This window comes from Porites lutea, chromosome 3, assembly GCF_958299795.1.
Source record: "Porites lutea chromosome 3, jaPorLute2.1, whole genome shotgun sequence".
Classification (NCBI taxonomy): domain Eukaryota; kingdom Metazoa; phylum Cnidaria; class Anthozoa; order Scleractinia; family Poritidae; genus Porites; species Porites lutea.
In genome coordinates this window covers 36,775,301-36,790,881 of record NC_133203.1, presented here as the reverse complement: position 1 = coordinate 36,790,881, position 15,581 = coordinate 36,775,301, and the positions used below count along the sequence as shown (strand labels likewise).

The 15,581-nt window shown below is 39.8% G+C and overlaps 1 protein-coding gene across 2 annotated transcripts in view; it reads right to left on the bottom strand.

Annotated features, from left to right (window-relative positions):
- Window positions 1-3,187: 3,187 nt before the first annotated feature.
- LOC140931043 (solute carrier family 23 member 2-like) overlaps window positions 3,188-15,581 on the bottom strand; it is a 17,633-nt gene continuing 5,239 nt past the window's right edge. For both annotated transcript variants that reach the window (XM_073380783.1, XM_073380784.1), the window contains exons 2-12: window positions 14,187-14,303; window positions 13,488-13,645; window positions 11,437-11,528; window positions 10,431-10,504; window positions 9,676-9,832; window positions 8,894-8,918; window positions 8,569-8,692; window positions 7,341-7,497; window positions 6,406-6,659; window positions 4,938-5,211; window positions 3,188-4,333 (exon numbers count right to left, since the gene is read on the bottom strand). In XM_073380783.1, the coding sequence (XP_073236884.1) occupies window positions 3,984-4,333; window positions 4,938-5,211; window positions 6,406-6,659; window positions 7,341-7,497; window positions 8,569-8,692; window positions 8,894-8,918; window positions 9,676-9,832; window positions 10,431-10,504; window positions 11,437-11,528; window positions 13,488-13,645; window positions 14,187-14,303 (1,782 nt within the window). In that variant the 3' untranslated portion in view covers window positions 3,188-3,983. The remainder of the gene's footprint in view (window positions 4,334-4,937; window positions 5,212-6,405; window positions 6,660-7,340; window positions 7,498-8,568; window positions 8,693-8,893; window positions 8,919-9,675; window positions 9,833-10,430; window positions 10,505-11,436; window positions 11,529-13,487; window positions 13,646-14,186; window positions 14,304-15,581) is intronic.

Sequence of the window (15,581 nt, the reverse complement as noted above, 5' to 3'; positions counted from 1 at the left end):
TCTGTAGTTGTTCCTTTTTGAATGTGTGACCTTCTAGTTTGTTTGACCTGAGTAAGCTGTCATACTCCTCGTATAGTCTCAGGGAAACCGTAAAATTGGACCTGGAAAATTGACCTCCTATGGCCTAAAGTCCTGGAGTTACAACGCAACACAATTCAGTGGAAACGTTGAATGAATGAACTTAAAGGGACAGTGTCCCGATTATGCGCACGCGCGAGCGTCATCTGGTTTTTCTTCAAAAGACAATAGAACTGTCATATTGACTCGACAAGATTTCCTTCCGGACCGCACCGCCGACAGAGATTTGTTGTTTATATTCTCAAGTAATATTTTAGACTAAGAAGTCTTTCGTGTTACATAAAAATTTGGCTCGCGGTTCGAAGACTTATCGCGATTTTATCGCTAGCTGGGCCGCCTCGCGACCCGAAAATCTCGTTCCGCCCGCTTTAAAAACATATTTTCTAATTTGAAACTTGCGTCAGAGGTCAGTTGTTCCAAGTCTAGTAATATCTGCCTGATTTGCTCGCGTTCTAGCCTCAAACGTTTGAAAGACATAAATAAAAATGCAATCTCAACGCTATGAATCATCAGAAAGGTTAGTCAAAAATTATATTATGATTTAATAGCACTAGTTTTTCTAAACATGTAGCGCCTGTTTGTTTGATTTTGTCGGCCGTTAGTTTACTAACGCGTCGTTGCAAAACATTCTGCTTCACGAAGCTCCCCTCCACAAGATCTCCTCAGTCACATCAATGTCTCAATGGTTTCTTTCTTACAGTCTTTATTGTTGCCGTTTCATTTCTGTGTATTCCTTTCACAATTATCTGAGCTTATATGGAAGCTAGCAGAAGAAATAAGCCTTCAATCGGCATCAAAGTGCTTCCAATCTTTTGGTCCTCCGGCCAACGGCAATAAAAGTAACGCCAAAAAATCCAGATTTTGCCCAAATCGAAACTTAACAGGAACAATACATCATTGATCTGTAATCCTGAGGAGTTTTAGTGTCGTATTGAATCCGGTCAAGCGCGATGCAAACGGATTTTTCAAGGTTCTCTTACTCTCCTCGCATCTTTTGATTTCGCGACATCCTGTCCAAAAATCAAAGTTTGGTGCATGCGCAGTAACGGGATACTGTTCCTTTAAGGTATCATCCAGGGTAAAAAATCATAATTTTTCGAAATTTGCAATTTTTAAATGATTAAATAGAGCTAATCAAGAGCTTTCTTTAAAAAAAAAAATCCCAGGAAAAAATGTTTTTTCTTTGCAGACTTATGGAGCGCAAAAGTTCTTCTATGCTAATTACTTTTAATTGATCGTTGACAAGTTCTGTTTTACTTGATACGTCAAGTATCTAACTCGTTTTCGAGTTAGAGTAGTTTTTTCATAGGTAGTGCTAATGATTTGCTATCCTCAACTTCAACTGCTTATAGCAAAAGAACAAACGCACTTGACAAAAATCTGAGACAAGGTTTTTTAGTCACACATGCAATCTTAATTGGCTTCTTCCGTTCACTTTTGGCTAGCCTGGACTTAAATTTACAATGACACCCACTTTTACAAAAAGCTTCTCGTTTCTAAATCGCGTTAATATTTTGATTTTTTAAAAGGAATAAGCAATAATCTGGAACTATTAAGATTTCAGAAAATGTACGGTTTATGAGAGTATTTATTAAAAGCAAAAGCGCTAGCACCGATCAACGCGAGGGGGGTGCTTGAGGGTGGATGATAGCGTGTTAGGTTGACACTTGATACTTGTATACATGAATTAAAACCCTAGACCTTTTAGAATTATCAAAACTGTAAACTTTGTTAGATTTTATGCCCTTTATTTTTAAAAATTTGAAAGGGTACGAAATCCTTCATTTTTAAAGTTTGAAGTATAGTTTTAACTCGTGGCGCACCTTAAAACTATTGTATCTTAGAGTAGTTTTCACATGAAATAAAATCGATTCAAAGTGTGTTCATTTCAATTTACCATTCAATATAATACATCTTAAATAAACCTCGAATTTGTGGTTTTCTGTTAGCCATAAAAATAAAGTTGCTTACCAGATTGTGTTTTGTTTTTCGTGATTTTTCTATCTTCACGCCAGCTCCCGCGGTTAAATATAAGTGCACAAAGTACAAAAAGTCAGCTTAACACAAACCATGGTGCTCACGGGATGATCCCAAGTTTTCAACAGGCTAGTCATAAAACGTGATAACATATAAGTTATTGCATTGATAGCGCGTGGCTTGTTGCTGATCCAATGTACAAACTCATCTATGTTCTTGGTCTTTGGAACTTTGAAGCTTTTAATGAATGCATTAGGTTCACTGCTATTCAAGAATCCTTATGGTAAAGAGATGAGAAAAAAATTGTTATTTGAAGGTCCGGATTCGTATAATACCCTGACCAAGAACTCGAAGTAGCGCGGAAGGGATACCTGTTTCAGGCCCCAGGTGTATAAAAAGTGTGACGACATATGTTTAGCCCACTTTAATCATAGTTTAGTCTAGCGCGAAATCAATAAGAAATATTGACGATCTTGGCTTGTTTATTATCTCTTTCACTTTTGCTTTACGAGGGAAACACTTCACCTGCTTCCACCTGTTCTTTAATTGCCTTCTAGATTAACGGCTAGTAACGCAGACTTTCAAAAAAGTTCTTCGTCGGATTTCATATGGCGCGGGACGAAGGATAAAATGAGTAACGCATTGTGAAATAAACGATTAGCATTGTCACGGTTGTGAAGAAAGAGTTGCACTCCTTGTCAAGATCCCAGTTGTCGGGGGTACCTCTCTGCTGCCAGCGAGGAAGAAGCTAACTCCCCGAAAAACATACCGGTACAAAAGGTAGGAATTATATGAAAGGGTAGGGAAATCTGTCTTTTCGGACTCAGTCCAAAGAGACAAATTAAAAAGGTAAAAAAGCCCAAAAGGGTTAACACGCATCAGATACATTTTATGGCTATAAAAAAAGTCGAGAAAACGTTCTGGTCTTGTAGTTTATTGAAAATTTATAGACAGTGCATTTACAGCATTTCACAGAGATGGAAAGTTCTTAACAAGGTGTATAAAAGAGGAATATAAAAGGTAAGGCCGGTGGGACCTCGGAGCGGAACCCCTCCCTGTATAAAACGGTTTTGAGTATCCCCCTGGGGGGATGGTAGCCCCTAGCTACATTGTCTATCTGCTGTACAGCTGATTGATTGGTTGAGACAGCTTCAAGGAGTTTAATAGCAAGATTATTGGTTTTTTCGGTGAAAATGATTGACACACCTCACATGGATCAGATATACTGCACTCTCACGAAAAAAAAAGACAAAATGCCTGAATCCCTAGAAACTTTACATTCTCTTGAACGTAAATTATAACCAAAAAAGTTTCATATGCTAAGAATCGAGCTATTTTAATAGAAACACACTGACTTCGTCGAAATAACTATCAGTTTTAACCAAGCAAGTATGGTATTGTTGTACTAAGATTGCAGGAATTAGAAGAAGACTCGGCACTGAGGAAAGATTGTCGTAAATACGTTGTAGTGATTTTGGAGCCACTGGAGATTTAGTAGAATGTTCCATCTTTAGTTACAGAGCACACACCAAAAAATGCTAGGGGGATACCCTTGGAATATTTATATACGAGCCATTATGAGCTATTATGTGGCCTTCCTTACCCTTATATGCAATTTTTCTTACAATATAAATTGAAAACTAAGCTTAAATTATGTAATCTATATGAAATTTAATCGAACAAACCGGTCCCACTACCCGTTACAAAGATTGCTTATATCGTTGGTCTACACAAGTCACGATTTACGACATATACATGCTTCCACATCAGGTTGAACACAAACACCAAGAAAATCTGTAGTATGGAAAGCTGAATGAAGATCTCTAGGCTATACAAGACAAAGCACAATTTACTGCCACATTAGGTCGATTACACCGCTCCCCAGTGACAAGGTATGTAGCAAGTACTACTAACAAAGTCTCAGTGCCTCAAAGCATGCTTTGATCTTTTGGTTTGTAGAAAGCCCCATTTAACCCATGTTCTTCATCCTGCTTTGTGCTGGCATCCTTGGGGTCGTAGTATGGAAGGAAAGGAATATACTTGGACACCCGCCAGGTGCTGAAGCGATTGAGGCCAAACGGAAGATCATACACGTGAATAGAAGCTGTTTGGACTGACTGTTCGTCACTGTCGTCTCCCAGATGTTGTCGCCAGGCAACGAGTCCGCGTTCTTCAATTGTGCCAGGAATGGTGTTGTCGAGAAACAAAGCGACTATGCATCCTACCGCCATGCTCGTCGACAATAACACGGTGAATATCTGATCGATTTCTGCAACACCTGAGAAACGAAATGAGCCAATTATGATCTAAATACCTTACAATTAAAATTCGAAAAAAGGACAGATTATTAGAGTTTGGTAGAGGAGGTACCACGATATCTATCATCTTTATTCAATAAATAAAAATACAATAAAATCGTTTTTCACCCTTCGCAGTATTTATAGCACTGATACAAGTGGGCTAAGAAAATATCCGAAACAAGTTTTTTTACATCAAACTTAAGAGCGTTAAGAATCCAAACACTATACGTGATTTTCTTAATAATAAACATGATGAAGAACGGTATTGACCAGGCGAATGTTTGATCTGTCCTTGAATTTGTCTTTTTGACAATAATTTATACTATTTATTGATTCTGACTGATCGCGATCTTTTTTGATCCAACATTGAGCAAGATTGATAATATACGTTTTTTTTGCAGTGGTCTTGCATCTTGACTTTTCATTATTCCCAACTCTGTTCGGTGATAAGCTAGCTTTCTATTTACAAGGGTGGTCCAGCACGTGCTCAGGGCGTGGCTGGAACTCTGGGCCTTCGAATTGCAAGTCCAGCGCCCTAACCGTCAGGACACGTTTTTCCACTGTTTTTCTTTGCACTCGTACCTGTGTTTATTGCATTGGGATGATTATTCATGTAGTATGGAAGACCCAGGCCAAACACAATGGAAAATCCAACAATGAACAAATTTCTGCCAGAGTTCATGTCGGCAAACTGTAGATTAGAGATTCCAACTGCGGCGATCATTCCAAACATGACCATGAAAACTCCACCAACGATAGGATCCGGAATGCTGACAAAAAGCGCCCCAAATTTACCAATAAGTCCAGCAACAATCATCACCAGACCACCAAACTGAATTACACGAAGGCTTCCAACCTAAAAAAAACCAAAGCAAATATCTGAGACAATGCTTTCAGGTCGTGAAACCGTGGAGAAACTAAAGAATAATTCTCATCAGCATTCTATCTATCAATTTCGGGCGCACCCTCACTGATTTTATAAGTCTGTCTCATTCCCTTCTGTTGGCCATGACAGATGCAAGATCCTGCCTCAAAAGACCGGTCTGCCATGGTTTGGTTCCAAAAGAAATAGTTGGGAAACAGTCTCATTCTTGCTTCTCCAACTGTGGCCGCTAAACTGCAGCCGACGTATCTGGAGACTTGTTGAAATTGGAGGCAGGTCATTAGCGTTAAATTCTCGTTATTACATCATAGTCTGGAATGGTATTTTTGGAAGTCCGGGATAGAGATGACAGAACTCCGCTCTGCATGTTAAATTGTCATGAAAACGGAGTAGGAGTCGGCTTTTTAAGACAAAGTGGTTTCGAGATTTAAAGACATGATCACATAGGATGAATTTAATCCATTCTTCAAAAACGTTTCTCCAATACATTAGAGAGAACAGCTGCAACTTTGAAGGTTAGATATTAGGAGTCGGTTAACCACTAACCAATGGAAGACCTACATAGTGAGCAAAGCCAGCCATCTAATTTCAAAGGCGGCGCATGCTCTGAAATAATGCAAGATCACGATGATGATGATAAAGATTTTTAGCAGCGACGGAGTCGGAATGGGAGTCGTAATCGAAGTAGTAAGGGCGCAAATGACTAAGTCAGAATCTATAATTGGAGTCGTAAGCGAAGACGTGCATGTAAGCTAGACTGAATCGGTGTCACAAGAATCCAGACGTTTCCATTTTCCCCGGGGGTACTCCTTATAAAGGCCTATACGGGGAGGCTCTGCCCGAACGGAGTACCTTTTTCAGGCTTCAGATATATAAAAGGGTTTTTTTCAATGAGTGACGAGACGTTCATTCGATCGTAGGCGGCGGAGTCATTAGAGGAGTCGATAATTTGATTTTCACGCTAGATCGTAAACTCCATGCTTTTGATTTCTGGCTAAAAAAAATGGCAACAACGACACAGCGATAGAAATAAAGATACTTCTGCAGTCGAAATTTTCTTGACACTCATCTGTATTTTGTTAGTAGCTTTTCAATCTCAAGGTCAAAAGAACGCAAAAATCCCTAGCACATGTTGACGTTGTTTGAACAGCTCCCTGTCATATTTACCTTTGTGATTCCAATGGCTCCAATGTTTTCACTATACGAAGTTGTTCCATTTCCAGTACCAAAGGCGCCCGTCAGAAGACATCCAATTCCTTCCATTCCTATTCCACGGTTGATGGCGTGTCTTGGAGGGGGAGGAGCCCCTGACAATCTCGCGCATGCGTAGTAGTCGCCCACTGATTCAATAATGGAGGCCACAACACCAGCAAGCATCCCAAAAACCCCTGCGGCGCTGACTGTAGGCGTCCCCCACTGACCTGTACGTGTAATAAATTACCAGCAGAAGAGTTTCTAAGGAAACATCCGTTTTCGTCGGTTTTAAAAACCTATTTCCTGTCGTTTTTAGGACAAAGGACATTGCTGGGGTCATTCATATATGCCACATGCGGATTAGATACAATTTATCTGCTCTTACATATCACAAGATGCGCGATTCTTTCTTTTTAAACCAAATATGATAAAATAATAATACAGGATGAGTTAAAGAATACTCAAGACAGGCTTTCAGTAAAATATCGAAGATCGAATGGAACACTAGGCAAGATTGAAGAGGATTTCAAGATGCATCCGACGCGTAACTTTGATTTCGAGGGGAAGGTAAACGCTTTTCCAAATTTGTAAAACTAGTGTCCAGGTCAGTGCGATCTCAAAGCTGACTGTGTCCCTTTAAATAACTCCTTGAGAACTTCGGATAAATTTAGTTTCTGTGAAACTGCCCACCTACCCCTCCCCTAAGCCATCATTTTGCCCTAAGTGAGAAGTAAGTGTTAATGTTAGCTTAGGGGAGGGCTCGGTAGGCAGTTTTCGAGAAATCTAAATAGATCAAGAACTTCTTGGCTCCTCCTTGCTACAGGGCCAGTGTGGTTAAACTGAAATATCGCATGAAAGATACGAAAAACGGAGAATGTTCCATAAAGATCACCTTGATTATGACTAACCTGGGTAAGGAAATCTAAACCATTTGGCTTCGCTCAATACAGCAGTTCTAGAGTCAGTTCTCGCCATGTACTGAGGAACTTTTGGGTCAGAAGGAAAACCACCCGCTGCAGTAATAATGGCACAAATCGCCCAAGCCACTGCGATTGCCAGAATAACCTGTAAATATAGATAATGCGGAGTAAATTCAAAAGATCTGTACATGCTTCTCCTTCAAGTCCAACTTAGCCCCAAGAACTCAGATTTGACTCAGGCTAACTGAACCAGCCAAATCCTAGTCTGTAAATCCACATCCAATCTTGACAACAAGAAGGACACTCTCGTAAGCGGACAGCCCCACCTACGGCCGCCATCGCCAAACTCCATTTCAACTCCCATAAAAACTCTGTTTTTTATCATTTCCGTAAGCGGACATTCTCGAAGGCGGCCGCGGACACTCTCAGGGTTTAAGAGTTTGATGTTCCCAAAAAGAAACCTCATTCGCATCTGAATCTTCTATTTTTTATGAATTTCTATCATTTTCACAGTTTGTTTTTTTCATGTACACGTCCGGTTATACTTCAACACACCACTTGAATCTTATGATTGAGCCTGAATTACAACTTTGTCAGGAGAACAGTATAGCTAAACACTAACAAACAGTTTTGTTTTGCATCTCTAGTATTTATTTGTAGCTGGGAAAGCTCCAGTAAGGGCCCATCTAACCCTTACACCTCTAGACCAGTGGGCGCATTTGAGAGCCACCCTTGTAAGGGGCCAGCTCAAGCCCCGGGGGGACGGGGGGGGGGAGGCCTCCCATATAAAAGTGACGAGGATGCTGATCAGAAAATTCAAATTAAACCCGTAAGGGAGATCAATGTTGGTGTGGTTCAAGCTTAAACTGTTTGAGGGAAATTTCTGTGTGGTCAATGTCAGGGCATTTTTTGTTATTTCTTTATGTACAGTACTAAGTGGTACCTGAATGGGCAAATACAGCGACTCTCCATGCCAAACGCCCTATGTGAGACCAAAATCTGCAATTTACACCCCAAAGCGAGACGACCAGCATCCCCGTCACTATTATATGGGAGTCCCCCCCCCCCCCCCCCGGGAGCTCCAGTAACGAAAACCTTTTTCTCGTCCCTAGGGTGTTTGTTTACTAGAGCGTCCACTGTACCCTAGTTTATCCTAGCAAGAGCGGGTTAGTTTCAGCATGTTTCCAAAGTAACGTAACGTCAACGTCGTACTCACCGGGAATAATCTGAACAATGGGTAACGTCCAACATAACAACCTCCACGATGTTTACTAAATCCGGCAAATGGGATCTCAAATTTGTTGATATATTGTGAAAACAGAGCTATCAACACAATCGTTCTGAAACGGAAGAAAAGAAATTGTGGCTGTTTACTGAAACGGAAATTGTAATTGTAATTATAGTTGTAACTAATTGTAATTGTATTTGAAATTGTAGCTGTCTATCTTTAACTGATGTGTCAACTTGGAAGGAGAAATCTTCTCAAACTAGGAGCCCATACGTTAAAACCAAAAAAAAGGACAGCAGATTCATATACTCACGTCATTGATATTCCCCAATGATTTCCTGCAAAATTGGAGAAAAAGCGGGTCATTTAACGCCCGGTCCAAAATATCCGGATATTTTTGAATCCGCAACTTTTTCTTTTCGGATTCACGTCCACAAGTAATCCGTAGTCAAATCGAATTTGCCCGTCCACACTTATTCGACACGTGACCAGATTCACTCTAATACCCAGGACTCCTCTAGGAATATTGGCAACAGAGCATGCGTCGCAAAACGGCCATCTTGAACAACCTCATTCCCAGGTTCCTCTCCTACCCGTCCCTCGACGGGTAAGAGAGAGAACCTGAGAACGAGATTGCCATTTTGAATACAGTAGAGAGCTTTTAAAGCAGCGGACGTTCTTGAGGTCACGGACGTCAGGATGGAGTACTGCGTTTGTGGCGCGAAAAGCGAAGATTAAGCAATGAATGGTTTTTGGTATAACGCAAGTCACGGACGCCTTGTTTGTGTTTACTTTTGGTATTTGAAATGTCTTCACTCACAGCATTTCGAATTTCAGTAGGCGAGACCAAGCTGTCATTTATTTCATTGTTTTTTTGAAAACACATCTGCTATTCGCTTCATAGAACTAGTGACATTGTTTGGGTCACTCATCTACTGTTTGTTAGTTAGTTGAAAGCTTCGTGGCGCCTCCTTGCTACAAGGCTAGTGTGGTAGAACTGAACTATTACATAAGGGATACGAAAAGTGGAAGATGGTCGTTGAAGATCGCCTTATTGTTGTAAGATTATAATATGTTAATAGAATTATCGTTTACCCGCGTGATCAGCTGCAACGTTGAACAGTGCTACGCCTACCAGGGTAATTGTGGGTGCGATTGCTAGAGGGCCAATAAAACGAAGAAGGACGCCAATAAGACCAGTAAAACCAATCAAGATTTGGAACAATGCCGATATCATTATGGCACCTTGAATCTGAAATCAAATAGAAAACAATTAACACGCTGCTACACTTAATATGTAGGTACATGAATAAGTCAACGATCAATTGCTCGCCAATGGGAAGCTACTTTGGATTTAGCAATTGATTAGCCAGAAATCATGACATTCTAAAATGATTAGTGATAAGTTAAAGTATGAAACCATGATGTTGTAGTGTACAACCATAATGGTATGCCCATATTTGGGCATGACCATGTGCTTGATATCAATAGTTGTAGAAACTGCCATCTTGATTATGCTTCAAATTAGTTGTGTTCAATAAAACGTGTGTTTAATCGCCTCCGACACTACAGATGTATGATAAGCATGATGCGTTTTACAACATTTAGATGTGAATGGCCAATTAACTCTAATCAGTGAAAACGTCTATCCAAGTTTAGTATATTAATATGTGGATCTTGGAGTAAACGCTCAAAAATATTCTATAAGCTCCAGTTTCATGTTCTTAGACAAGAGAACTTTGATGAAAATCTGACTTAGCCCACTGTTAAACTTTACCAATTTTCGAGAAGCCATATCATGGCTAATATTAAGCATAGCTGAGTAATTATAGTTTTTGTTTAAGTCGTACCTCTCGCATTCGAGTTTTCCAAAGGTCACCACTGTCGTCGTTTGCGTTGTCAGTCGAGTTGGTGGCAGCGTTTTCTTGAAAGAAAAAAAAACACGATATGTTAAATATGTATCAAACACTTTAAATTCCCACTAAACGTTACAAAAACTGAACAAACAAGGACAAAAACACAAACATCCTTACATCTGAAACACGAACACTACGAGCAGATAGCAGAAATCATGAACTTTTGCCTTTTCTTTGTGCTTTTTTCATATAGTTTGCTAACTTTCTACGTCTCCGGTCCCAGTATATCAGCCACGGCTACTTTGCGAGAGTAAATATCCCAGATTCAAGTTTGGTTTTACATTAATTTGCCAATCTATAACGCTGTTCAGTAGCCATACTCTAAGTGTACTACACTCTCAAAAAATTTTACTATACAAAATGGTTGAAGGTCTCTTTTAATGCATTAGCCTGCGCGGCAGGGACCGGGGGGGGGGGGCGAACACAGGGGAGGGGAATGGTGGAAAAAGGGAGAGGGGATTGGTTTCCTTCTAGTACTTTTCTTCCCTCAATTCCGTTTTTTTGCGCCTTTGCTTCTAAAGTTCTCTTTCAACGGAGATAGCGATGATGTCACAAGTGGTAACAACAACAGTAACAACAACAACTCTTAGCCTAGGGTCAATTTAATAAAACTTTTACTCGTGTAATTTACAAGTGTAGCTATTGTTTTGAGACTCTAAAACAATGGCTACACTTGTAAATTACACTTGTAAAAGTTATATTAAATTGACCCCCGCATTACAATTTTTGTGCTTACTGGCTTATAGCCAGTACGCATTATGTCAACTCCTGTGTAAGTCCGCTCGTCCGTAAGCTCGCCGATTTCTCTTGTTCTCGTAGCGCATGGCGTTAACACGTAACGGAGCAGAGATACCGGGCTCGATACCTGCTATCACCGTTTTTCGAGGAATTCAGTAGACATTTTTAAAAGACAATGAAAAAGACGAACATTCAAACTCACCGTCAAGAGTTGGACATTTCCACTGCGGCAAAGACAATATGGCAAATGTTGGAGTTAGGAATGCGAAAGTTCCACCTTGAACAATAGGGAGCCTGAAGATTTATCCGTGGAGAAACGTATGACGTAAATACAATGTTTTGTTATATCTATTTTGAAATCAATGGTGATCCCTGCAATCCGATTGGCCCTCACCAGTGTGATTTATTCACGAATCACACTCTTTTTTGCTCTAGACCACATCTGTTAAATTTATCTTTTCTAAAACGCGTCATTAATGTTCTAAATTGCGTCATTTCTGTTTCAAGTCCAAAATGAGAAATGAAAGCCCTTTTGTTTCCGCTTTTCAACAAACCGGCTGCTACATCAAATAATTATCGGTACTGATCGGTACTGACTAAATTCTCGGATTTGAAAACGGCTGTAATAAAGTAGTAATTAAACTTTGTGTCGTGCAATTTTAGTCTGAAATCATACCTGTGATTTCAAATCGAGCTGCTTTTAAAATCATGCGTATGATTTGAGACCAAATTGCTCTCCACTCAGTTCAATTACCAATGTTTAACTATAGATTTCAGAGGTAAACTTTCTTCTTAAAGCGGTTGATTGGTCCTGATTTCACCTCCTGCTAAATAAGACGAACATGAAAAAGAGACCTAAAATATCAACCAAGGTTGTAGATGACCCACACGTCCAAAAAATATGGTTTCCCACCGACTTCATACTCGGCAATAACCATTCAGCAGATTTATCATACACAGCTCTCATACAGTGTCAATTTCAAATAACTGATCATTGAAATAACAAATAATTATCTAGCAAATAGGAATTTTTCTTTATGAAACTATTGATAGTATCTGGTTTTACTTGGTAGCGACCTTGTCCATTTTGAGAGAGCCTGGGTTAACATTATGTCTTATCGCATTATGGGACTGTTATCGCTTCTTTTTAGTGGTTGTTACAAGGTTTCGCGTGAAACTGGGTCAAAATCGTCGCCCAAAACAGTTCCATAGAGCAATTCAACACTACATCAACTTAGTGCGCAATAGTCGCAATCCCATTATGGCTCTTGGCTTGATAGACCTCATTCACAATAGACCCGCCATCTTTCATGTGCTTAAGGACTGATGGGATAAAATCGATGTCACGTGGTTTCTCAGGGGGCAAGAAAGGGGGAAAATTTACCAATGAAAGAAATCGTGGTCGCCTAGTCTAAAAAACAGAAAATTTAGAATGGAATGGAAAAGTTTGGTTGGAAGTGATCATTGCTACTTTTTTGGACGCAGCAGCGACCGTAGGTGTTCTCACTATAGCGATCAAAAATTATGTAAAACTTATCGAATCTCTATTGTGCATTTTGCATGACTAAAATCGTCTACTCGTTTTGAGAAAATAAACAAACTCGACCTCGATTACTCGTATTGGCAAATTTTATCACTTGTTTGACCCCCTGAAATACCACGTGACATTGCTTCCATCCCATCAATCCTTAGGCGCTTGCAGAAATGGCGGGTATCGTGAATAAGGTCTATTTTAAAGTCTTCAAAATATCCAGTCAGTCAGTCAATCGCTGGCTAGTGGATAAGTTGATTAGTTATCGTTAAAGAATCTTTGGGAAAACAATTGCGTTACCCACTGTATAGATTCCGGTAGATAGAGCGATTGTCGTATGTCCTTGGAATGAAAACTCGCGAAGAAAACAGAAACAACAAACGAACGGAAATAGAGCGACTTAATTGGTTTATCGAACAGATACAAACGCGCGTGGCTTTTGGTTGGTTTAGTGGAGGCTCGGCTGAAAAAACTTCATGCCCGAAGAACTTTCTAAAAATCAATCGATACTTCGATTTGAAGTCATACTGTAACACGATTGGCCGATCGAACAATGCCTTTCCACATTAGGATTAGGGTTTTCTTTGGTGGGAAAACGATGGGTCCATGTCTTGATCTTTTCATCCATTGGCTGACAAAATAAACAACGAACACTTATCGAAACCATTTTCAAGGTCATAAGAAAATCGCTCTAACACTCTCGATCTTTTGAAAACACAAACCTGACTCCGAACGTAGCCTGCAACACTGTTACAAGTCCTGACACAAAGAATATGGTGCTCAGGACCTCGCTTATAGCGAGTGTGTTATTGGCAAAACACATTGGGCCGCTTATGATAAAAGGAATTGCTAATGTTCCTCCTAACATGGTCAGGTAGTGCTGAAATAAGGAAAAAAATTTTTACTGTCAGACTGAAAGAGGCCGAACTTGTGGTTTATTTTACTGTGCATCTCTCATCGCTGTTCTTTTTTCTAAATGATTTAATGAAGTTAATCTGTATAGGCTGTTATTATTGCTGTAACTGTTTACATTTGGAATTCAAAAGAACTTTTATCTTAAAACGAGTATTGAGACAAATTGTCAAGAAGGCAAAAGGATTTGCCACCATCAGGATAAGGTGTAAAGGAAAAAATTATAAATGGTTTAATTGGGAAGTGATCTTTTTGTAAATCCTCGACAACGTAAGCGTGGAGGTGGTCTTAAATGTATGTGAATGTGAAAAACGCTTTGTTCAGTTGCACTGATTAATCTTTCGATAAGACTTGTTTAAGATTTTTTTACGCCAGTATATTACCGAACTGGGAGCAATAAAATAAACGATCACGCTTGATTGGTTGATAAAAAACGGCATTTAAGAATTTATAACGAAAAGCAAAATCCGGGTATATGCTGGCCTCTGAAAGACCTAAAATAAGCTTACCTGAAAACCAAGCAATAAGCAGATGTACCATGGCGGGTTCTCATTAATCAGGTATGACAGACCAAGAGCTCTTGTTTTAGTCTTCTCGTTTTCCGGTTTATCATCCGACTGTGCCAGCTAAAAACAAGATTGATGTACAGAGAGGACTTTAAGGCTATGCTCAGACTATACCGGCACGAAAACCATACCAAATTGGACTTCTGTTCGCAAAGAACGGAGATTTCGTCGGCGCGATTTCTTTAAAGGAGCAAAGCTGCCCCCAAGCCGATTTCTAACGACGGGAGTCACATTTTGGATAGGTTTTTATGGTATAGCGGATAGCTTTAATTTCGTGTCGGTGTAGTATGGACTAGCTTTAAGATATGACAACGTTCATCTTCTACAAAACATCTTCATCCTTTCTTTCTTGTCTAATCTGATATCATCTCATCAGAGCCTTATCTTCGGAGCAGGGATCAGGATCGCTGGCTCAGAGACTGAAAAGGGGAGGATCTTGATCCCGTATCCCCGCTCCTTTTTCACGAAAATCCCTCATCCCGCTATTCTTGTTATCCTCTCCCAAGCAAACGTACTTAGGGGTTCGTCACGCGTTCCTGCCTCACTAGTGGGGCAGGAACGCGTGACGAACCCCTTAAGAACGTGTGCGTGGTAAACAACAACAACAAGAACAAACTTGGAGAACAATATAATAATCTAAAGAACTCAAGAAGAAAGCCAAAGAAAATACACGAGCAATATTTTCATTTACGAAAACAACTTAAACGTGACACCATTACCGAAGAATACAATATTTGTGTACTTTGAGTATTTTTTGTTTCGTTTTCTTCGAAATTCAATCAGGAAAATATTTAAATATCTGCCGCTCTTACAATTTTTATTGGGAGAGAGATGTCGTTAAAATGTCAAAATCAGGGTCACAATGGAGGGACTGAGCCACCCACGCATAACGCACGCACAAATACGCAAAACTCATGATGACGTCTTCAGTATCAACTGCGTCCTAAGTGATGACCGTTAATCGTTAAGCGATGGCCTTTACAGCAAGAGAGTTTATCCTTCTTAAAACGTATAAATGTACTGCAAACTCGATAACGTGACTGATAATATTAGTGAATTTGTTGCGTATTATTTGACAACTTGCATGAATTCGTGTTATCACAGGTAACCCAACCTCTTTGGGATAATGGATTTGACCTTCTAAACCTTTGCTAAGCGTTGTGTCTCTGTTGCTGTAAAATATGACCACCACAGTGACCATGGCGTTGAAACTAATTTGTAAGGATTTGTTTGGAAGAAAATTATTAGTTCAGTTAAAAATTACGGAGGAGTATTCAAGTAACGTTTTGATCCTTCCATAATCTTCTCTGCACGCTTGCTAGTCTGCAATAACTGCCG